The sequence below is a fragment of the Apostichopus japonicus genome, chromosome 9, assembly GCF_037975245.1.
Source record: "Apostichopus japonicus isolate 1M-3 chromosome 9, ASM3797524v1, whole genome shotgun sequence".
Taxonomy (NCBI): domain Eukaryota; kingdom Metazoa; phylum Echinodermata; class Holothuroidea; order Aspidochirotida; family Stichopodidae; genus Apostichopus; species Apostichopus japonicus.
The window spans coordinates 33,031,496-33,057,043 of NC_092569.1; the positions used below are offsets into that span (position 1 = coordinate 33,031,496).

General features: G+C 36.2%; 2 protein-coding genes across 3 annotated transcripts in view; both read left to right on the forward strand.

The window, feature by feature from the left end:
- LOC139973178 (uncharacterized) overlaps window positions 1-25,548 on the forward strand; it is a 65,443-nt gene that overhangs the window by 10,344 nt on the left and 29,551 nt on the right. The gene's annotated exons all lie outside the window — the stretch shown is intronic.
- LOC139973809 (fibrinogen-like protein A) lies at window positions 16,505-18,864 on the forward strand. The gene is made up of 3 exons (XM_071980678.1): window positions 16,505-16,697; window positions 17,040-17,310; window positions 18,614-18,864. Exons 1-3 carry the CDS (start codon window positions 16,623-16,625, stop codon window positions 18,862-18,864), a joined length of 597 nt encoding a protein of 198 aa, XP_071836779.1. The 5' UTR covers window positions 16,505-16,622.

Genomic DNA, 25,548 nt, shown 5'->3' on the forward strand with positions numbered 1-25,548 from the left:
AAATCTGGAACGATTACGTCAATTAGGATAAGCGTGAAGACCCCCCTCCCCCCCAAAAAAATACGACAACACAAAGAAACGTGCCAACCAAGGAGGATCACGTGACGTGCTCCCCTATAGCAATTCATTCTTGTAGTACTCCTTAAATGTTTATTCTGCAACAACTAATGTCTTGATCTCATAGCTACCGTATTTCTGGCTAAATGATATATGAGTTCAATGTTTACAGCAATTTTCAATTCCAAACATTGCTATTTTCTTTCAAACGTTTGAACTACAGCTGGAACGCACGTAGGTTTTCAGGACTGTATACAATGTGTGCAGACATAAGAAGCAGACGATTAGATTCGCTTTTCATTGGCAACACAGGTCTCCTTGCCGTGTTTGCACGTAACAAGCACCTAACAATATATAAAACTATGACAGTAGATATTCTAATAGTAGCCAAGCTCTATGTATTTCTGACACAGAGAAATTAAATCTCAACATCACTATCATCCCAACCTAAACGAATATTCTGAAATTTGACGTAAATATCTGTTGCCTTACCGCGCGCTGTTGCCTACGAAACTCGCAACACTTACAAAGGGGTTAATAATATATGAGTAGTACCTGGAAGTATGTCACATGTGCCTTCACGTAACTGTGGTATGTATATTCGATGATTCTCATATCTGAAAATGTTGAGGCGCTATGTTAATATAATCATGTTATATATGAAGTCATCTAGGGTTTATCATTCATAGAACATTGAAACAGAGGAATCAGAAAGGATGTAGTTTTCAATATTCGTCTGTATAGATTAGAGAAATTGTAATCAATCAATCAGCCGGTTCGAAAAAGTTATACATACGAGACTAGATGGCACATGTCGACAAGAACTAAATATTTCAATTTCAATGGTCAATATCTTTCAAGATTTTCATAAATGTAATATATCGACGTTTGGTTAGTTTCTCGAAACCTAAAATATTAGCTACTACATTCATAGTAAATTCTCTTTATACAATGTCGGTTCTATTCTTCATTAAAACATATTTATTTCATGATTTGTGTATAGTGTAAATTTCAATCTACGTTTATAGTCCAACGTATGAGCTCAGGTTGAAAGATACAAAGATTACAAAGTGCTATAGATATAGGGTAAGGAATTGAACAATCGATGGCAATAATACCCGGTATACCATGTATACAGCAGAACAGGGAACTTGGAGCCGGCCAGATATTATATTACAACCATAATATTGACAGAAATAATTATGCCGTCTATTTGATTTTTGTTTTACTGGGAGATGGCCTTTTCAGCAAAATGCAATTATTACTTTGTATGTAATAAAAACAAGTAAGATTACTCAGGACTAGATCCTCCAACGATACCCTTGTTTTCCTAAATTGAATAATATAGGAAGCTACATCACACAGCCCCCCCCCCCCCTCACACCCTCCTTATCCAAGTTCGAAGAGAGCCTTAGTTAGCCTATGTGGTACAATAAAAAAAAATAAGTATTGGGTTGAATGAGGGCATAAATGAAAAGTTGGTTATGCAAATTAAATTATACATCATATTATTCAACAAATTGCAACATTAAACCCCGTGACAAACAAGAAATTTATAACTAGAGTTTGACAGAGTTAGTAAGCTTATTTTTTACCTTCAAAATAACAATCAAATAAATAAAAGAATGAATAGTAGTGTTAAATGCCGATAAATAAAATAAAAATGAAAGAGCGATATTAGCAACATTAGTAACCCAAACGTAGTATTTGGTTAAAGTAGTTTCCACATCTGTATGTTACTCTTGTAGCGGCACTGTATTTCAAGCGGAACAAACATTAAAAAAAAGCATAAAAACGTCCTTGCAAAGACAAAATACCTACTTATTTATCTTAGTTAATGAACACAAAAAACAAACAATGAGCGGAACTGACGTTATTATCTTGTCAGGACAAAAACGCACTGCCCTCTAACTTGTATACACTGTTCGATCGTTCAAAGTCGATAAATTGATCGGTTTATTTAGTCTTTCTTGTTTCTTGCAGGTAATGACCGTTTGTCTGGTAGCAAAAATGAAGAATTCAGTACAAAAGACCAGGACAACGACGGATACATTAGTTACAACTGTGCGGAGGGACATCGAGGAGCCTGGTGGTACGGTTATGATCATTATTATTATTATTATAGTTACTGCCGTACTAGTGGATACTATTGCTGCTATTTCCCTGATGGCAAATACTGCCGTCGTTGTGGATATTCAAATCTCAACGGAGACTACGACGGCTCTACTCGAGGAACGCACATTTTCTGGCGTAGTGATAGTTTGAACGGTTACGGATGCAGCCTGCAATACACAGATATGAAAATACGGCCGGTGTAGACAAAACACTGTATAAATAACAAGTTGCACAAAAGAGCAGTTTTTACTAAGAAAAGTAAGAAAAGATCGATACATATCTCTGAGCATCGGACAGCAGGACGTGCCATAGACAAGAAAGAAGAAGAAAATGCAACAAATGTTACGAATGGGACGATTCAACAAATAATTCATTTTTAAGGGAATGAGAAGATATCATCAATTGAAATTGATGTCAAATGATATTAATATTAACCAGATTGTTGTTGCTTAAAAGTTCGTAAATTGATAATTGTATGAGTCTCACAAAAGAATAAAATCAGAAATCAAAGTGAACATGTCCATTTTTCTTTTCGTGTTTTCAATTTCAACCCTCACCTAGCCCCCCCCCCCAAAAAAAAAAAAAAAAACGTTTATCAGAAATTAACAAGAAAGTGGTTTCCAGGACCACACCTACATATTATATCATACATCGATGGAAGTGTAAAGATTCAATGTAACATACACTTGAAAGGATATATATATATATATATATATATATATATATATATATATATATATATATGTATATATAGATATATATATATATTTTATGTTAATGCAATAGAGGTAAACGACAAAGGCAAATGAATATATATATATATATATATATATATATATATATATATATATATATATATATATATATATATATATGGTTTGTTAAAATGGGAAAAAATTATAGGGTCTCACCCCTTTGTCATTTTTCCAGCCTCCTCGGTCACTCGTCTTTTTATGTTGTGCATCCTTGACTTGTTTTAAAGCCTCTTGAGCTTTCCCTGCTTCCCTTTCTACTTCTTCCGCCCACTATTTTAGCCAAAATTTGAGATAACATATTTTTTTTTTCAATAGCAACCAAATTTGAATATGTAAACTAGACAATGATCTTATCAAACCCCAAATTTCTTCTTTACTTCTGACAGGTCTGTTTCATTAAAAGAAGAAGAAATCTTTTAAATCTACTGTAAACTTAATTTATTTTACTGGAGTTATTTTGTTCGAAATTTCTTTAAACTCTGCAATTTCCCAATGGTTGGATTTTTGTCGCATGAAACAATAAGTATAATATGGAGGTCAATTTCACCCATGGAAATTGGAAAATGTGTACATGTCAAAATCTGCTAAGTTATTCAAGGGAAGGTCTAGGATAATTCATTTTTCAGGGAAAAGTGTAAATTAAACAGACAAAACAGCACTACTATAGTTTCTGTTCCGCGCCTGAAAAGGGCCGCTCATATTGGATATTCTGATCTCATTTCTTCCAACTATAGTCACCCAAATAATAAGGAGAAATACTCTCAAATTTACTTTGTATATTTGTTTTCTTCAAACTTTCTACTGAATGTGCTCAAAACTTAAAGTTCGACATTTATATGACAAAAAAAAATCGACTTTTATCAAACGTTCCGCTTCTTATTACAATGGTATCCCAAAAGTTCTACTGGTTTACGTAATTTTTCTATAAAATGTACACAAGTAGAGCTAGACAATTTAGCACTGTCACAAATACAGCCTCTACCCTCTACTACGAAAGACAATTGAAATATAAAGGACGTAAAAATTGTTCTGACGTCCGTACAGGGAGGGGCTAAAGAGGTGGGGCTTACGGGAGGGAGCCTATGAGATGAGTTTTCTGTCGATAAGAGATCTTAGAAGCTAAACGATGATGTCATTTCCATTATTTGACTACATTAAAGTGTTTCATAAAATGCTAACCATTGCAAGAAAATTTGGGGGCAGGGCAGGTACTTCTTCGCGTGGTCCCAATGGGGGAGGGGTACATTCTATCTACCTCTGGCTACGCCACTGTCGGCGAAATAATAATTTGGTGTAGGCATGCTGGCACTCATTTAATATTCATCACTGGCAGTTGTCATCTGTTGGCTAATACTGTTGGGAACCAACCCTCAGGACTCCCCTGAGAACTACGGGCCAGGGACATATTAACTGATTGAACCACCTGTAGCTACGCCTTTCAATATATCATAGGTTTATGTGAAAGCAAAGTATGATATGAATGTACCTTATGTACCTATTCTATATAGAAGATAGCATGGGTGCCCCCCCCCCACCCCGAGGTAAGGAAAGGAAGGAAAACTACAATGGCAACTGTTGATATGTTAACTGGCATATCTGTATATGGCACAACTGGCAAAGGAACTTCAATATATCATCCTCACTATATGGCGCAATGAGAAAATAATAATAATACACATTAAGATTCAAGGATCTCAGAGACTATACAAGTTAAGTGAATAAAAATGTCTGTCTGTGAATTTAATTCCTTGTGCGTCCATTTCCTTAATTGCATTTTTACGTTTTGAAATTAAATCTAGCAGATCTATGCTGACATATAAATAAACAAAAAAAATATAATGAAAACAAAAATTTGTTTGCCATTTTACATTCTTCTCGTCTAGCATCATCCAACCTACCTGAATGACGGTCTGTCTTTACGGGTCAAAAGTCAAAGGGATCTACGTTGTCCGTACTACCCGTAATCCAACATCCGCGCGGATATCCGGCGCGTATCCAGGCCAGGGGGGGGGGGGTGCACCTCTATTCAACACAACACATACAAAAAAAGTGAATATTATAGCACAACCGTGCGTATATATCTAATTTAAACCTAGTTGTAGCATTACTACATATGCCTCTTAATGCAGTTTCAAATCTATGTTTTTAATTCTTTTCCAACCAAGGGTCACCCGCATAGCTGTTTAAATTCTGGATTCTTACGTGATTACAGAAAAAGTAAAGCATTCTCTATTGACAAACAATAATTGTCAGCAACTCTTTTGACCATGCTGTTTATTTAATTATACTCTGAATAAAAGGGAAAAAATGAATTAAAAGTTGTTCAGAATCCAATGAAAGTATTACACTATCATCTTCAAGTATGTCTGCATTGTCATTGTGTAGATGTTTATAATATTGATATATTGATCAACAGTTATCGAACTTGACATATATCGATCAGGTAGCGGTAGAAATAAAACAGTATTGTCGCGTTCAAACGGATGCGGAAGCGGATGGCGATCGCGGAATAGAAAATATCGAAAGAGTTTGTCGAGGGTGTAACATAATCATACTCGTAAGAAACTCTGTGGTTCTACACAGACTCTGTAAAACTCGATTTTCAATATACACGATTAAGATAAACGTCAATCCTCTCTGAGTCTCTCTTCCATCATATTTATATAGTCTTACCAGACATCCAACTTTTACATGGTGGCAGCGATTCAAAGGTTACAACACCAGGAACACGCCGAAGGTAAACACTGTCCTAGCTTCATCGACATACGCCAGAAATCAACGATTTTAGAGACGGTATCTCCGTAAGTACCACCGGAACGACAGGCCAAGCGCTATCACTCAGTACACATAGGCCACAACGACACTATTGTGTATACGATACAACGGGATACGGCGATTCTCTAACGGGTGTCCTAACGATTGCCTCTCATACAAAGTTTGTTTTCGCGCTCATCATTAGTGTGGCGCTATTCCAACACTCTTTAAGCATCCCATCACAGAGAATTGCCAACACAGATCAACCATGGCAGATAGTGTACCGAAAATGGATTGGAATTCATCGAACCAGGGAGAATCATTCAAGCTGTTCAAACAACGACTTGAGCTCTATTTCCAAATAAAAAAGATAACCGGAGCCGACCAAGTTCCCATTCTGCTTCTCGCTGTTGGGGAGGAAGGCTTACAGCGATACAACAGCTGGACTTTAACAGCTGAAGAATCAATATGTGCCAGTACCCTTTTTGGAAAATTTATGGCACAGCTAGAACCAGCAGAAAACTTCAGAATTGCACAACTGAAACTACGAAACTACTATCAACAACCCGGGGAAAAGCTTGATGATTTTGTCAACCGTTGCAAGCTACTTTCAAAAAAATGTGATTTCACGAAAGAAGAAGTGGACGAACGTCTAGTGGAGCAAATCATTGCTAGTACTCCAATTTCTGAATTTCAGAAAGAACTCTTGAGTCAGCCAAAAGAATTTACGATCCAAAAAGTCTTAGAGCTAGGTCGTAGATATGAAGCAGCTGCAGCACACATCACTGACATACAAGCTATGCAATCGAAGCCAACTTCTTAAATTGCCACGATCAACAAGAAAGGCACTAGATGCCGGAACTGTGGTGGTGATCACGTCAAAGGTAACTGTCCCGCACGAAACGATCAGTGCAGAGCATGCGGAACGATGGGCCATTGGGCCAAGTTATGCCTCACAACAAAGTTTAAAAAAGGTGGGCAATCGAAATCAAAGTCAAGACAGTCTCATTCCAGAGGGGCACACAGAAGTCGTAACAACTTTGACTCCCACAGTAATAACCAGCCACGTACAAACAAACATATCGAGTCCATCCAACAGTTACCGGACAGAGAGGATCAGATCGCAAAGGAGCTGGAATCATTTCCCTTCAGCTCTATCAAGGTGTCATCAATGCACTCTTCTGAAACGAGAAATCAAGTACATGCCAACATCGACATTAAGCTCAACAACAAGCCAGGTGTTCATTTCCTAAACATAAAGGTGGACACAGGCGCAGAAGGAAATACCTTACCCATGAGAATCTACAGAAACATGTATCCTGAACATATTGATCATACAGGAAAACCAACACCGGGTTTTCTAAAGGAGACAAACTGTGTATTAACTGCATACAATGACGAAGTAATCAAATGCTTTGGGACTACAACACTCGAATCTCGTTTCCAAGAGGAATGGCTCCAAACAACATTCTTTGTGGTCGACGTAACAGGTCCAGCAATACTAGGATTGAACTCTTGCAGGGATCTACACCTCATCACCTTGCACTGCGCCATAACAAAGGAACAATCAAACATCAACAGTATTCAAGACCTGAAGCAAGCCTATCCAAATCAGTTTGACAAAATAGGCGAATTCCAAAATGAGCACAAACTTGTCCTGGATCCAAATGTGCCAAGCCACATAGACCCACCAAGAAAAACACCAATCGCTCTCCGAGGAAAGATCAAACAAGAGCTGGACTCAATGGAAAGCCAGAGCATCATCAGACGCATCGAGGAACCAACCGAGTGGGTCAGCTCCCTCACGTACGTCACAAAGCGAGACGGAAGCCTAAGGGTGTGCTTAGACCCAAAGCATCTCAACCAAGCGCTCATAAGACCTATCCACAAGACACCAACGCTTGAAGAATTAAACCACAAGTTCTCAGGGGCAAAGGTGTTTTCGAAACTCGATGCAAAAGCCGGATATTGGGCGTTCAAACTCGATACCGAAAGCCAAAAACTAACAACATTTCAAACGCCTTTCAGGAGATATTGCTTCCAACGCCTACCCTTCGGTCTAACAGTAAGTCAAGACATCTTCATTCTTTTGAAATGGATAGAATTCTTGAGAGGTGCAACGGAGCATGTGGCATAGCTGATGACAGTAATATTTGGGAAAACGGACAAGGAACATGATGAAAACTTAATCAACTTCATGGAACAAGCCAAGAAACATGGCTTAGCCCTCAACTCAAACAAGTGTGTCGTCAAAACAAACAGCATTTCCTTTTTTGGAAACGTTTACACCAGCCAGGGCATACACCCAGATCCAGCAAAAGTCGCAGACATTCAGTCCATGACACCTCCAAGTAACAAAACAGAACTCCAACAGTTTCTTGGAATGTTGACATACTTGTCCAGTTTTGTAAAGGACTTCAGCAGCAAAACATCCACACTCAGAGATCTACTCAAAGCAAACACAGAGTTTTTGTGGGAAGCTCACCACCAATCCACTTTCAATCAACTGAAGCAGGAAATTTCAGCCTCATCCTTGCTTCTGTACTACACCTCAGAAGAACCTGTGTATCTCCAGTGTGATGCCAGCCTCAAGGGACTCGGGGTGGCCCTTCTTCAAAAGAATGAGGATGGATTTTTGCAGCCAGTGGCATATGCAAGCAAAAGCCTCACACAAACAGAGCAAAGGTATGCCTACATTGAAAGGGAACTGCTTTCAATTGTTTTTGGTTGTCATCGTTTTCACACCTACCTGTTTGGCCGAGAGTTTCACGTGATCACAGATCATAAACCCCTTATCATGATCACCCAAAAGCCAGTCATATCAGCGCCGCCACGTCTGCAACGCATGTTGGTAAAACTTCAAGGTTACAATTTCACCATCGAACATCGCCCTGGGACCGACAACCAACTGGCAGATGCTCTGTCAAGGTTTCCCAACCCAAGAGAGTCAACAATCATTGACCTTGACATTCGAGTCGACCTAGTGAGGTTCTCAACAGAGAGGATGGTACAGTTGCAGAGGGAAACACGACAAGACCCACTGCTCCAACAACTATCAGAGATCATCGTCACCGGCTGGCCAGACCATATCAAGGAACTGCCGACAGACATACGACCATATTGGGGCTTCAGGAATGAACTCTCTGTCGACAACGGATGTATCCTCAAAGGCCAACGTGTGGTCATTCCGAAAACCATGAGGCAGAACATACTACAACAGCTTCATGTACCCCACCTTGGTCGGGAAAAAACCAAGCTGCTGGCAAGAGAAACAGTATACTGGCCAAATATCAACAAGCACATCGACGACCTGGTGCATTCATGTGCCATATGTCAAGAACATCAACCATCTCAACAAGCAGAACCGCTATTACAACATGACCTGCCAACAAAACCATGGAACACCATTGGTGTTGATCTATTTGAGTTCAGCGACAATCAGTGGTTGATAATAGCCGATTATTACACAAAGTATCCCATCATAAGGAAAATTCCTGGAAACTGTAGTAGTCACGCTGTTATCGTTGCCATGAAACAGGTTTCAGTGAACATGGGATACCAGAAAAGGTTGTCAGCGACAACGGACCTCAGTTTGCCAGCGAACTCTTCAAGCAATTTGCAAGTGCGTGGAGTTTTGACCATGTCACTTCATTTTGACAAACATGCTCTCCCCCAGACACTTCCACCACTTTACCCAGGTCAACACGTCCATGTGCAAAACCAAGACACAGGACACTGGTTCCCTGCCACAGTAAGGAACAAAACTGCAGAACCAAGGTCCTACATCATTGAAACACCCAACGGAGAAGTAGTGCGAAGAAACCGTCAGCACATCAGAGAAGCTGTAGTCTTACCCACATTTCCGTCAACCTCCAATACAACGGACTCATCCCATCAATCAGGCAACGCAGACCCAGCCAAGCATGTGACGTTCTACACACCCGCTGCTGAGGCATCAAGTGACAGAAGCAGATTTGGAAGACTTCTTCGACCACCTCAGAGGTTCTCGCCAGATTGATCACCCTTGTAGACATTAAAAAAACATAGCCTGATGTATATAGTTTTGTTTTATTTGCTAACCACCTTCCATATATATTTCACTCAGCATCGTCTTTTCTCGTTATTAAATTCTTCAACATAACAACAAAAATCTTTTGATTTACCTTGATTCCATCTTAAACTGAAAAAGGGGGATGTAACATAATCATACTCGTAAGAAACTCTGTGGTTCTACACAGACTCTGTAAAACTCGATTTTCAATATACACGAATAAGATAAACGTCAATCCTCTCTGAGTCTCTCTTCCATCATATTTATATAGTCTTACCAGACATCCAACTTTTACAGAGGGGTTTATATTAACATCTTCGAGACCTTTACAGTCCAAATGATAATTATGGAACTAAAATTACGCTATCACATTTACTTAGTGAGACACGTGTATACATGTCGCAGAAAACCAGGTCCGATCCTGAAGATCTTTATGTAACGGGAACCTCTTTGTGAAGCCTTTGATTTTCCTGAAGTATATTATGATATTGAGGAAACACTATTCTCTATTCAAAATATATTCAGGGCTGTACCTCTCCCAACCCCTCCCCTCTGGTCAGATCTATGTAGTTACTCAAGAAATTGATAGACTGTCTAATTGATGGACTGAATACTCGAAAACTGAAAAAAAAAACTTCATATTTATGTTGGTCGCGAAGAAGAAAACCAAGAGATGAAAGATGACATAGGAGTAAAGAAAAACAATAACATAACTTAAATTATGGATAAACTCCAAGAAATAGAACGAAAGAATAAATACACATAAGAGATGAGTACGGCTATTTATAATATATTTATAATGAATAGCATTATATGGTATAAGAACAAGAAATACACCAATGTCTTTTCGAAGGTGATTAATCCAAATATCACTCTTCGTAAATTGTTGATTCCAGTATGCTTATCAGCTGAGATGAATATTATAAGAAACTGATAACACCAACAAGTCAGGCAAAGCAAGTTTTATAATCTATCACTCTGTTTATAAATCAATTCATCGCTTTATCATTTATAATATTTAGTTCATACCTACTTATGATTTGCTCCTTAATATTTCATAAAGATGGTGTCACTAAATAAAATTGAAGCTTTATGTTATTTAATATAATAGTGCAAATCAGTGCATATTGTTTACGTTATTTTTGTAGTATGCTACTCTTTGTTTATATAATCTAGTAAATAATAGTGTTTTTGTGAGATTCAAATCCATCGAAAATAGAGAATATTTTAGCAGGCAAGATTGGAATGGGGCGAAATTAACATCATAAATACGAATCGTCTTTCCTGGAACAAAACATGTGACAGGGAAATCATCATGTTTGCTTCAGAAACTAATAATGTTCAAACTAAAAGGAGTATATTCCCGTTATCTATTTCATATCTATCTATCTTTATATCTATATTTAGTAAGTGCATCTGGTAATAACAGAGAGAGTGATGTCATCAGTGCATGTAAGTTGAATAGTTTTTTTTTTTAATATAATATTTTAATCATTTATGCTTGGAGGAAACAATTCACATGTATCAAGTTTGAAGGATTAATCAACATAAAGTCTATAATAGACTATAAATAAAAGTTTGAAGAGTAACTGCTTTTGTGACATGCACACCCAAAAATTGATAAAATTTTAATGAACTATATTTGGAGTTAGGGACAAGGTATTGAGATTTAGCTTTCAACCAACAGTGAAGGATAATATTAAGCATATGATGACAGTACCTTGGAAGTTATTAGTCATTTCTAGCAATGATACAACGCCCACCTTTCCACATATTTATAAAATAAAAACGACAGGTAGCGCTTGGCTCATGTAGTGGTGTGGTGGCAAAAAGAAAAAAAAAAGTTGAAGGCAAATGGCAGTGCTGGAAAAGACTCTGGTTCGGAAATGTTGACAACTTAACCTATAGTCGTTGCATTTTCAAAAGGAACGTTCAAACTTCAAGAGGAATAATGGTGTATTCTCCATTTTGAGAAAATTTGAAGAGAATAAGGAAAGTACTTATGTGTGAAACTCTTAGTTATCAAACAAAGTATTATGTTTACGTACTTCACAGGTTTCTCTTACAATCGCAAAAAGGATACATTTGAAAAACTCTAGTGTGTTCAGCGCATGTCGTCATAAGATGTTATATAAAAAAAAAATGTCTTATTTTTCAACAGAGCATAGACAAGATGAGAAAATTCAAGAATGACAACAGCGATGATGGGATACATTGTCCGTATTATTATGTAAAAGACAAATCCGATTATTGTTTAACTCACATCACATACTGCTGTATGTTACCTAACTTTATTCCCCAATATTCATATTGACTTTACGATCTCATGGCGCACTGGTTCAATGCTGCCTGATTGCTAAGGTTTCTTTTCCTTACTCATAACAAATAGAGATCAATTCTACTCTTCCGTGTATGCGTAGACCTCTACATTCATGAGTATATGTAAAGTAGTATCTATCTTTCAACATCCTATATACGGTTCTAACACCAACCACCACATCAAGTTCACCATTGTGTACAAAAAACAAAACAAAAAAAAAACAAAAACAATACAAGCTTAAAGTTGGTATTGTGGAATAATGACTATTGAATATAAATCAAACACATTATAACATTTCCATTAAGAACTGAACCAAGTTTTTTCTTCAAATTCATATGTTTATCTTCATACCAATTGAAGCTGATGAATATTCAGTATAAGGATATGAGATAATTCAAGGTCTCCTTAGTCTTGTCAACTGTTTCCTTGATTCATAAGATGTATCGTGTTAAGTTGAGATTTCTTCATTCTGCTGATAGACTCTCTCCAGATCACTTCATTCTATAAAGTTCATCGCTTCACACCATAAAACATGAAGTTGACGTTATTGTGTTTGTGCGTCTTTGGTGTTTGCCTGCAACGGTTGGATTTCACCGAATCATCGGGCAGGTGGTAAGTCTTCAAACATTTTCGCGTTTTCAACGTTTGGTAATAGACCATGGCTTAATTTTAACGTAAATCTCTCTGTTTACTGTTCTTTAACTTCTTTTCGAAGCTTCTTTATGCTAAGTTGCAGCAAAACTTAAACTTGCAAATGCATTTTATTCAAAGCACTTAAAAAACGACGACCTATACCAAAGCAAGACCAAAACAGATAAACGAAGCAACTCTGTGTTCTAATAATCTGTGTATCCTTTCAACGCTTAACTATAATCCAGTTATTTATATGATTTTTTTGTTTATAGGACTTAATTCTTCAAAACTGGAGCGATTTTCTTTATAAATTAGTCACATCTGTCATAAATATACTAACATTTAGTTCGCAAGGATCGAAGTATCTTCCCCCGTTAGTGCTAAATATGTAATTTACAGACAGAAAAAAAGAAGAATAAAAAAATGATACTATCTTGTTTCTCAAAGAAATGTGAACCATTCACTAGATATGTATCAGCCACAACAAGTTGTATAACTTACAAAAACACCATCTAAAGACTTGTATCACCTTGTTTTAATTTTTCAATGTAAATTAAATATAACAATATTTATTCCCAGCTCGAACATATATAGCAGTATTTGATCTTTCGACGACTCAATTTAAGATAATTTTTGAAGCAAGCTCGTAAATTTAAATCTAGTTGAGAATGTACAGAATTCATCAAATTTGTTCTAACTAGCTTGTTTGAATACAGTCATGTTGTCTGTGATTTAGTGCGTTTTGCATGTGAATTAAATATTTATAACAATATCTTATCCCATCTTTATGATTAGATTGAAGCTATTTTTTATATAATCTTGCCCTCGAAACTGTCAAATGTCAAATTATGTTACACCAGACAACATTAATAGATCTGATACTCTGTAATGAACATCGGTTGTAAGATTATACTAAAAATGACTTACAATTCTACTTGTACTTGTACGGTGATGTAGGAAATATATATAATAATTAATTACCATACAAAACTGTTGACTATCTTCAATCTTTAATTTTTCGTTGATTAATACTGCTTAAGAAAAAGAACGGGACATGTTTATTGATTTCTAGCTCGTTATCTGTCATTTGGTTAATAAATTGTGACGCGAATTGATGACAACTGAAATCTCATTATGAGTACTTCTCGATATGTAAAATAGTAAATTTAAACATGAAAACGTGAAAACCAAATCAACAGTAGTCAGAACTGTAAACTTTGTCGAAAATATTAGCGATCTTATAGCACTCATATTTACTTTTAGTAGTATCGTCTGATGACGAATTGAACAAAATCCTTTATTTTTTATAAAAGTTGTCGCAATGCTATAGTTATTACACAAATATAAACATATGAAAATCACTTCAAGCAAAGAATATTCGTCTCCTTTTATTTTTACAATTCTTTGTCTGTTTCACTACAATTCATTGATCAGCAAGTTTAAAATTATTTTAACAATAATTAGGAGTAAGTTATTAGAAATACAAAACATAAAACCACATTTGGTCGGTAATCTTTACCATACCCTCGTGTACACCCTTACTTGTTCATTCGTATACTCAATCTATACTAATATGAGTATTCATTCTTGCGATCCTTAAACTTTGGTTTACTCATAAATTGGTCAAATACGCGCTTAAAATATTAACTTTTTAAATTGAAATTTTTAGTTTTAGTTTAAATTTGTTACTTTGAATATTCCATCGACATTAAAAAAGAAATAGCAGTGCGTTTCATTGGCAATTTAACCGTTGAATGTATGTTATTTTAAGATCACAATTAAGTTTGAAACTTTGAAATAAAACAGCTATCGAAATCAAACTCGATAAAATCACATAGTGCAACTTTCTTTATCACTATATCTTTAATTTAATATATTTTATAATCGTTTTGTTAATTGTTAAAATAAATAAACAGGATATTCTGAATAATTTAAAGTTGTACGATTTTTCTTTCTGTAAATATCGCAGAATGGGCAAACTTTACTCTCCATCCAAGCAATTTACCTTGTGGCAGTATTTTTGTTGTTGTAGATGTTCTGTTCTTGTTCCTAGCGTTATCAGGTCATACTGATGGTATTATATTCTATTACTTTTTGTTAGTTGCTATACAACGTTCTAAGTTTAATCTCTCTGCTATCTTTACGTGTTAATGACGAATATTTAGTTGGGATTGATTCTTAAAGAAATTGGTATGATTCCTCGTCTATAAAGATTCCTAAATGATACCAAACTTAATAAAAGAACTTAACCTTCTGGATAATGTTATAAATACGATTTTTGCTTTAAATATTATAGAGAATGGGGAAATTTCACTTTCCGTGATTTATAAAGGTCATCTAGCAATTTTTTTTTGAGAATACTATCGTTATGTTATGGACTATAGTAACTGGATAATCATTGAAAAAAATATGTTGAGAACTATCCCATGGAGAACAAATACGCTGATAACATTTATATGTTTATCATAAACCTGCAGCTAAAATTGACTGTGTCCTTCGGCTGTGTTTTACGGTGTATACTTTTCCCTAAATATTTTTAACAGCTTTCTCACTAAAAAAATAAATCTTCGATTGTCATAATTTATGCCCATCAAACAAATGTAGGTTATTAGTACAAAATAAGCATATTAATGATCCAATTATTAATTAATTACCATACAACATGTTTTGGATTATCTTGAATCCGTAAATTTGCACTTTATTAACACTGCTATAAAAAACAGAACGGTATAAGTTAATTAATCGCTCTTTATCTTTCATTTGGTAACCAAATTTGGACAATTGAAATCTCATTTTGAGTAACTATTGACATGTTAAATAGTAACTATCGACATGTAAAATTGAAAACCAAATCAACAGTAAACAGAATTGTAAACTATGTCGAAAATATTAGCGATATTTGAGCACTTATATTTAAGTTGCAGAAGTATCCCCAGATGAAGATTTTAACAAAACCCTTTATTTTTATAATAGTAAACGTATTGCTATAAGTATTGCCCAAATTTAATCATACGAAAATCAAATTACACAAGGTAAAGTCTTCTTTTATATTTGCAATTCTTTGTCTGTTTCACTACAATATATTAATCAGCGATTTTAAAACATCAACTGATTTCGTGATATTACTTAGAACAGACTACATATTTGTTTTCAGGTGTAATGCACCACGAATAACATATTTTATAGTTGTGTTATTAAAACGAACAGTAATATACCTAACAAGTCCATTTCGAATCCATCGTCGAATCTATGATACCATTCTATCTACTAAGAACTTGTTGATTTGTTTACATATTTACAGAATGATCTGGGACCTTCTGAAAAGATCAGTAGAAACAGACAAAGAAGTGAGACTGAAATTAAGTAATTGTTTTCAAAAGTAAACTATTAAGTTCTTTCTGTGTTCGAAATGGGTTACAGTGTTTTAAAAAAAAATATATATTTCTAAGTTTTAGTATTAAACATCAAACCCGTGTTAAAGTTTAGCTTTTGCTACCTAGCCTTATAGCTTAAAAAAGTGTTTTGAGCAATGGAGTTATTTGAATATTAGCTATGACGAATATTAGCTATTACGAAATGTTAGCTATTACGAAAATTAACTTTTTAACATACTTTTACGAGATGTCATCGCCTTTTCTGAGAAAAAAACGATAGAAACTTAATAAATATACATTTAAGATTGTATTATAATGTATCAATGTGAAGGGAAACAAAAAGGTAAATATCTCTATGTAAGAAGGGCATCATATCTCTGAATTACTTATATCTGGTAAATCTGGTTATTAAGAGAGTTTTTTACAACACACATTTTTGTATTTTCATCTCGACGACTATTTTATCAGGTTCCTCTTACTTCTACTACCAAGAGCCTCAGTATCCGAGAGATTGCAAGGACGTCTATGAACAATGTGATGATCAAACTGAATCTGGTGTTTTCATGATTCAGCCTGACGGTGGTCCTGAACCTTTCAACGTCCACTGTAATAATTCAATAGATGGAGGTGGATGGACGGTGAGTTGGCTAAATTTGTGTTATTCTTGTTTCGTGATTACGGTGTGAGCGAGGCGGGTGGGGGGGGGGGGGGATTGCACGGAATGTCAAATCCTAAGGATTTGTCTTCGTTAACCAATATTAATTTTGGGCTGAAGTATTGCAACCATCGGCAAACAATGAAATTGTTGTAGAAGAATATTTTTCAGTCACTCCCAGAAAATGAACCACGTGCTACGAAAGGTATATGTAAGTATACTGTAGACAACTTGAATTTATATTACATATATATCAGCCTTTATATGAATATTACGGAGTTTAACTCATTAATCATTAAATCATTCCTGTTTTTTTTCCCAATAGGTATTTCAACGTAGGATTGATGGAGCTGTGGATTTTTACCGACGTTGGGACGACTACAAAGACGGATTTGGGTTTTTAGAACGAGAATTCTGGCTCGGTAACGACAAGTTATCCTACATAACTAACCAGGGTGACTACGAGCTACGTATCGACCTGGTCAGCAGGAATGGTATTTCCTACTTTGCCAAGTACGACCTCTTCAGGATCAGCGATGAAATCAGTAAATACAGAATGACAGATCTTGGAACCTATCTGCCTGAAAGCACAACAAGTTAGTTTATTTTTTATTCCCATGTAATTAATACATTTCTACAAACAGTTGACGCATGGGAGAGAAATTCTACTTCGCAATATTATAACAAAGATGTTGCTGGAAAGAGGTTAACAAACTTAAATTGGAAGTGTGGAAGTTAAAACCAGTTATATGCTAATATGTCATTAGGTCCAAAGTCACCTTCATTGTGTTTTTGGGGCAATATCATTCTATTCCATGTTTTGTTAATGCAAATATAAATTAAAGGAAATTCGATCATAAATTCGTTTTGATAATGTATACAACAATGGTTTGAAGTACAGGTAAAACTTAACGTTAGACTAATCATAAACGAGCCCCTTACTCGTTTCCCCTATGCGATGTTATTGGGAGGGGGTACCTTCAACCACATGAAGGGCTACATTTAAGAGATATCCAAAGGAAATATATTTGCACGAACAAAAGAAACCGTTTTCATTTGCTTACATTCTTCACGAAAACAAAATCCCCATGGATGTTGGCAAGTGAACGGTAAGGGCAATCATGGGGTATTACAATACACAGATTGATACCTCATCCTGTAAGCTTACAACTGTACCAATGCTAGTAAGGGTTGTTTGTGCTCTTTGAGCTTGTCGATAATGTAGGAGAGATAATAACGTAGAAATTACTCTATCGGTGACAAAAACCAACAACAAACAAACACGTTCAAGCCCCATTAATATACTTTACATTAAAATATTGCTTTATGAAAGTCAACACACAATGCACTGTTATTTATACATATGCGAAGTTATAACAATAAGTAAGACATGTTATCTTTGCTTCTAGAGAAATAAAAATATAATTTAACACAATCAACGCAAAATATTAACAAGAACAACGGGAAAGACATAAAACAAGTGGCTTCGAGTCAAAACTTTTTAAATATCTGAAATAACTCATTTCCCTCGTCTTTTGCGATAAACAATAGGCCTTTATATAAGAAAAGCGGTGACCTATCTGTTACTCCTATGAATGAAAAATGACGAAGGTAGCCAAATTTTGAAAACGTGTACAAATGAAACCATGGAAATATTTAAAAAACGAATTGTACTTGGATTAAAAATAAAATCTTTGCTACAACGTGTGTCAAAAATTATTATTTCCCTTTTGCGAATGACTCATATTGATGTTCTTAACCCACCTTGATGAAGTTTGTGGAATGCTTCATCGTAAAATCTGGTATGTTTTGATACAAGAAAAATATTTCGTAAGTTTCTCGTTTACTAATATGACGATAACGCTAACTACAATGTTTTATCTTCTTTCTTCATTCTAGATTATGACCGCATGGCTTATCATCGAAACATGTCCTTCTCTACCTGGGACAGGGAAAATGACAAGCATAGTAGTTATAATTGTGCATCTTATTATCATGGTGCCTGGTGGTTCAATACTTGTTATCACTCTCACCTCAACGGTCTCTACTTCGACAGCCATGACTCTCACAAGACCATTTCTTGGTATAACCTTCCTGGTGGGCGATATAACATCAAATATACAAAAATGAAACTACGCCCCGATAGTTAGAAAGGAGAGGAATCCATGTAAACAAGTAGAATCTTCTCAAAATATTTTTGCGGATATCCATTAACAAATTTCTAAACTAACTGTTCCATAAAAAAAAAACTATGCGACACAGACAATCGAATTCGATTATACTGAAAAGCTTCGTGTGTTAACTTCACATTATTCTGAAAATTGTTGAAACTGTTTGGACTATTTCATTATATATCTCATTTTCATAAAAGTGTAGAGTAACTTTGTATTAATTAAGACTTGAAAGACCTAAGACAATGCAGCGTTGTTAAGGACTGGTTAATACAGTTAATAGTTCTTTCAATATCTTAAACATATATAACTTCACAACAACACAATCATCGTCTTACGTATTAAAGAAATAAAAGCAATATGTGTTAACATTCTTACAATTACAAATTTCTTTGGGCTAGAGATTTTTTTTTAAATGAGTATCTTACAATACTCTCATTTTGTCTTCCTGTTAGCGACCCCAAATACATACACAACGCTTTAACTAGGCGTTCGATAAGTCAGTGTTCAAGTGGGTAAGGGTGGCCTAATCAACGTTTGATGTATGGAAGCATACTGAATCGATAGCGTCACAAACGTGATTGTACTGTTCAAATGTATGTGGTTTGGGGCCATTTCTTATCAGCATGTGAATCAGATGAATGCATGAGGTATAGTGTAGAACTACTTTGTACTGTCTAAATATCTTTGATAAATGTGAAGACTTAAATGATATATTCTTCTTTCTAAAGAAAGAGATGAAGATGACATCTTATATGACAACTGATATGTATAATATATATATATATATATATATATATATATATTTATATATATATATGATAGATGGCATTAATTCCAGGTGAAGAGTGCTCAATATACCTGGGTATAGAGCTGGATAGATATAAATAATGTACACTCGTACAAAGTTTGCGTTGTTACTCGAGTTTCATGCTTCTTCGCAATCGTCAGATAGCTAACGATCAGGTTGTCTGTCTGTAGCGTGGTGCTGTTATTTTTTCCGCTTTTTTCTGTGTCGACACTTTGACAAAAGCTCAGTTCTTTTATTCAGCAGATTTTGGTTTCTCAGCCGAAGTTTTTCCACCTTCTCCTCAATGCAGAGATTACATTGATCCGATGTACGCATTTGTGTATTAGATTCTCGGATTATTTTCCACGTGATGCTAAAATCTTTGCTTCGCTTTTTGAGCTCCCAAACGTATTTTGATAGTTCTGTCTCCTTCGCGTGTCTTTCGTGTTTGAGTGATTTTTTGTGACTGTTGTACCTTAGTTTGAACGGCCCCCCTGATAATCCAACGTAAGTCTTTTGTTCGCCCCCCGATGTTACGTCCGCTCTGTATATTACTGCCTCGGTCAGACATTTACCTCCGAGGGGGCAGGCCTGCTTGTCCCTGCAGTTGCATTTTCTTTCACTTGCGTCTGGTTTTTCGTTGCTGATAATCTTGCTGTTGTGTGATCTAATGATTGATTTTGTGTTCTTGGTGCAGCTGTAGCTTATCTTATTCTTACTGGCGATTTTATTATTCATGTGGATGATCACACTAGTACTGATGCGACTAAATTTACTGATATTATGAATACGTTTAGTCTCCAGCAACATGTCTCCATTCCAACTCACGACTCCGGACACACTCCGGACATGATTTAATCATCAGACGATCCACTAACGATATCGTGTTATCATCTCCACAAGCTGCTTTAAAAGTGTCTGATCATTGGTCAATTAGATGTTATCTTGACCTTCCTATTACCAAACATTCAACCAAAGAAATTAAATACCGGAAATATCGAAGTATTCATATTGATCAATTTTGTACAGATATTTTGCAATCCTCATTATGCACAACTGAATGGCTTGATTTAGAGAGTTTAATTGAATGCTATGATCGTACTTTAACATCTGTCCTTGATATCCACGCACCAGTTCTGACCAGAGTAATTACCGTTAGGCCAACAGTACCTTGGTTCTCCGATCATTTGAAAATACTACGTTCCGCTTGTCGAAAGGCTGAGAGAGTTTTCCGCAAATCTGGTCTTGAAACTCACAGACGGGTCCATCGCTCTTTGCGGAATGAGTATTCATTCCATCTGGACTATGCTAAAAAGTCCTTTTATACATCAACCATCCGGGACTGTGAAGGCGACACCAGGAAACTGTTTACTGTTGTAAAGTCATCGTGTAATAAAAAGCAAGTTGTTTCTTATCCGCCACACCAGAATACTATGGAACTTGTTAATGACTTCGGACAATTTTTTATATCTAAAATTGATAAAATTAATGCAAACATTGATTTCATTGCTACTGGTACTTTTGAACCTTATGTTCAACAGCATTTCCAATCGAAGTTGACTGGGTTCAAGCCACTTTCTAACGATGAAGTTCGCACAATTATCAAATCCTCCAATACGGCTACCTGCAATCTTGACCCAATACCCACTTGGTTACTTAGAAAGTGTCTTGACCCCCTTTTGCCTGTATTGACTACCATGATAAATCTTTCACTTAAAGATGGTAATGTTCCTGACAAATGGAAGATAGCTACCGTTACTCCATTGTTAAAGAAAGCAGGTTTTGGACCCAGTATGACAAAATGTGTTACATTCATAATTCATAAAAGATAATATTGTAATAGGTGCATGAGAATCAGAATTTGTAGCTTCATTGAGTGTACTGTTTTAATTCATCCATGCCACTACCCATTACAGTACCCTAGAAATGTAACCATGCAAGAACACTAGAAATTGGCATATACTGTAAGTTCCTATTCAGAAACCAAAAGCTAGGAGGAACTACTGTTAGTGAAAGCCGTAATTTCCATACAGTAAATCCCACCTTGGGATCATTCAGTAGAAGCTACCAAAAGAAATCATGAGTAACCATTTTGTGAATTTGAAATAATGATAACCCGTACTTGACAGGACATACAGTACATGTGCAAGTACTCTACTTACATATCACAGCGCACAGACCAAAAAAAAAACTACTTGATTGTGATCCAATTTCAGGAATTGGCATCGCAGTGCCAATCCCTAAACATGGCGCTAAAGAACAAAGCCACATATTCTCATTATTTTTTTTTTACTTTGTGTGAATATAATATATAATTGGTTTTGAAGTTATTTGTGTGTAGTTTGGTAATCTTCAACTAGAGCATTGGCTACCTCAATCTGGACGGGCTGGTGTAAAATATGCTCTCTGAAAACACAAAAATGGCTTTTACCTTAAACTGTACTAAATGATGGAACTGTACATTCTCTCTGTGACTTTCTACCGCACACTCCCCGCAGAAGATAGGTCTTGAGGTGCAGTCTTCACACATTACTGGTTCTGAAATTACAGTGTTGCAGGAATCACACATGTTGGAGCTTGGGGCAACTGACTCAATGAAAGCCTTGGTAAGCTTGGAACGAAGTGCCTGCCAAGCATTTGCAGCTTCTCTCTTCCTGTTTCTCCAGCCATCAGATGATTGTGATGATGATGCTGACAGAGAACGAATACTGAGTTCTCCTGTGAGAGGGCTTGGATCACCTTGATGGAGCTCCTCAGTAGCATGTGGATATGGGTATGTCTCCCCAGCAAATAAACTGCTCTCAGGGTATGTCCTAGTCAAAGGGCCACTCCTCTCCATCTGTTGACTACATCTTGTGTACTCAAATGGGGACCTCGTCTGGGTCAGGTCGTCGTTTACCTTTGTATGGAAAAACTTTAATTTTTGTTTTTTCATTGGTGGCTTCGGAGGCATGATACTCTGTGAAAAGATGATAAGTATTTTTACATCTTTTTTTTACAATCCTGTACATGTCTGGCAGTTGGTTTTACTTTTCTTTGGTTATATTGCCACATGCAAGCTTGAATGACTTATTGTAATTTGGCAAAAAACACAGGCATTATTTTAGAGCTTTAGAGAGTCACTTCTAGGTTCAGAGGGATGCTGAGTAACCAACGTAACATTTTATCGAAGTGGTGAGTAAGCACGAATTTTCTATACAAATTTGATGTGAGAAAGCTTCTCCTCTGTTGCACAATATAACAGCTGTGAAAATATGTGATTCATTTAACTACAATGTTTCCTAGGTAAAGTTTCAAGATATAAAAGATATAATTTCTATGCATGATGCAATGGTTATGTACATTAATTAGCGATTTGTCAAATCTTCCCTTGAGGTATCATGTTTACAATGTTTTCACAATTTAACCACTGTTGACCCAAATGATCTCTGATCTTCACTACAGCTCACAAAAATAATAGGCGTCTGGTACTCAATTGGGTGGTACACTTCATATCGCATATGTGATTTCTCCAAGCTTCACTTCTTGTCAGATGCTAATAGAACTTGACTACCTGAAATTGATGCCATCTGCCCTTTAACTAATTAAACTAAAAACATAGATTTCAACAGTTTAATCCTATATAGTGGTATGTGGAACATGATCTGCCCTGCTCTGTGCCTATAAATTCCTGGGCAATATCCTTGCAATATCCACACTGGTGAGCTGTCTCTGAATAGTCTTGAGTTGTGAAACCACGTGATACATTTGTCTTGTTTATCAAACTGGATGGATAAAAGATCCATGGTGCAAATAAATGCACATCAGTTATCAAATAAAATTTATTCAACAATTTAGAAAGTGTAATATTTTATAAAAAGAGAGATTTTAGTGTGGAAATGATCTAAAATAGATATTCAAATGATGTCCTTTGTGAAATCCATACGTAATGATGTATGCAGGCAGGTTTCTACAGCAGACAACATGCTGTTCCCTAGCAATTATGAACATCTAGCCTAATATACTACCTAAACTATTGTTGAATATTATAAGACTACTCAGGTGTCTTCCATTGGTGGAAAGCTATACATTGTCCAACTAAGTACTGCTAGCTAGGATGCCATGACAAACATGGAACAGTGAGATTTTTCAGATAGTGGTAATAGAAGAGCATTGACCTAAGCCTAATATCATACAGCAGCAGGGAACAAACTGTTTATGAAATGAAGATGGCACTATAGTTGTACATGGACCAATGTGACGTTGAAATGTCATTTCTTACCCTTCTTGTGGGTCTATACTGTACTGAAGTACATTACAATTACTGCACCGTCGGATATTGGGAAATAACAACTGTGCCGCCATGGGATATGTCACATGACTCTCCATGCAGGGTATGTGCACACCCACTGGCTAACAGATTTGGTTTTTCAACTGTCTGGTTACCAGCAACTACATGTAATCACCAAATGTGATAATCACACATACTGTAAACAAATTAGCAGTGACATTCATTTAGTTGCATACAGATTGAGAAGCTGAAGAATTATCACCCCTTTGAAAACTAGCTATAGCAGACATTTCTTAAGGGGCAAATTTCATCTTCCAATGCACAGAAGACCTATCTTAGACTTAGCAAGTTAGACTAAATAATATTAGACTAGATAATATACAAAGAATTAAACACCGTACACAGCAATACTTGTGTTGAAAACTGCACCACCTTGACTGAATTATTGGCATTTGCAAAAAAAGAAAACAGCGCTATGTAGGACACACCTTTAATGTCTTTGACAGGCTTTCAGTTAGGTTTATCACAAATAGTGGCCATTTTTGTTTCCTAGCATTATACAATTTCCAGGGTAGCTGTTAATATATTTATGCCTATGCGAGAAGGAGAAAAGCTCCTCGTCAATCTAGCACCAAACTCAAAAGAAAAAAATCCTATTTCCTCTGCCGTAATTGCATTCAATTTTACCCCTTCAAATTACGTACGAGTGTTCCATAGGTTTTTCTCATGCATTTAGTATATATAGTTTACAGCTCAGCTCAAACCAAAAGGTTATACTTTGCAGTGACAAGGTATTAACGATTGCATCAAGTACCTGTTCTTTCCGAGACTTAAGGGCAAGGACCGACAATTTGGTGCTACATTGCTTAAAAGTGATTCGCCTTCTCGTACATAGGCCTGTCTGTCAGTTTAGTGACCGTTTAGGCCTAACATAAATGTCACAAAAATACCTATGGTTTCTCCAACTACACACGCCTTTATGAATTAGGGTCAAAAGGGGTACTTACCACTTAGAAAAGTGCATGCCTTTCCGCCGTTTTAGCACCATGGCGGTAAAGCACTTTTCTATGATAGCGGTAATACTAAGAGTAGGCCTACATAACTGTGGGTATGGGTAACGTTAGTATGTAGGCTAGGAATAACAAGGAATGGATTGTTAGGATGGGGTAAAGATGGGCTAGGGAACAAGAAATTCCCAGAATTATGTCCCCAAATAGGTCATCTAGAATCTGTCAATTTTTATTTTAATTCAATTACTTCAACCAACCATTGAACATTTGAAGACGGTGTACCTCTCCTTCCATGCGATTTAAAGTAGGTTTCACCGGAAACACCGCCTTCTTCAAGTTCGATCATGCTGGAAAGTCAGCAGCTAGCACCATTAGCAAAAGTCGAAGGACTGCAGTACCACACCAAGACCAAGGTACATTCCTGTACACCAGGGTAAAGTACTTTCTAAAATGTACGTTTCCGCCCTAGGTAGTGCCATGGTGGAAATGCTCGAATCCTATGGCGGAAATGTATGGCGGCATGTACCTAGGCTATGGCGGAATAGCACTAGATCAAGATTCGGGTTAAATACTTCTAAAGTTTACTTTTGTTA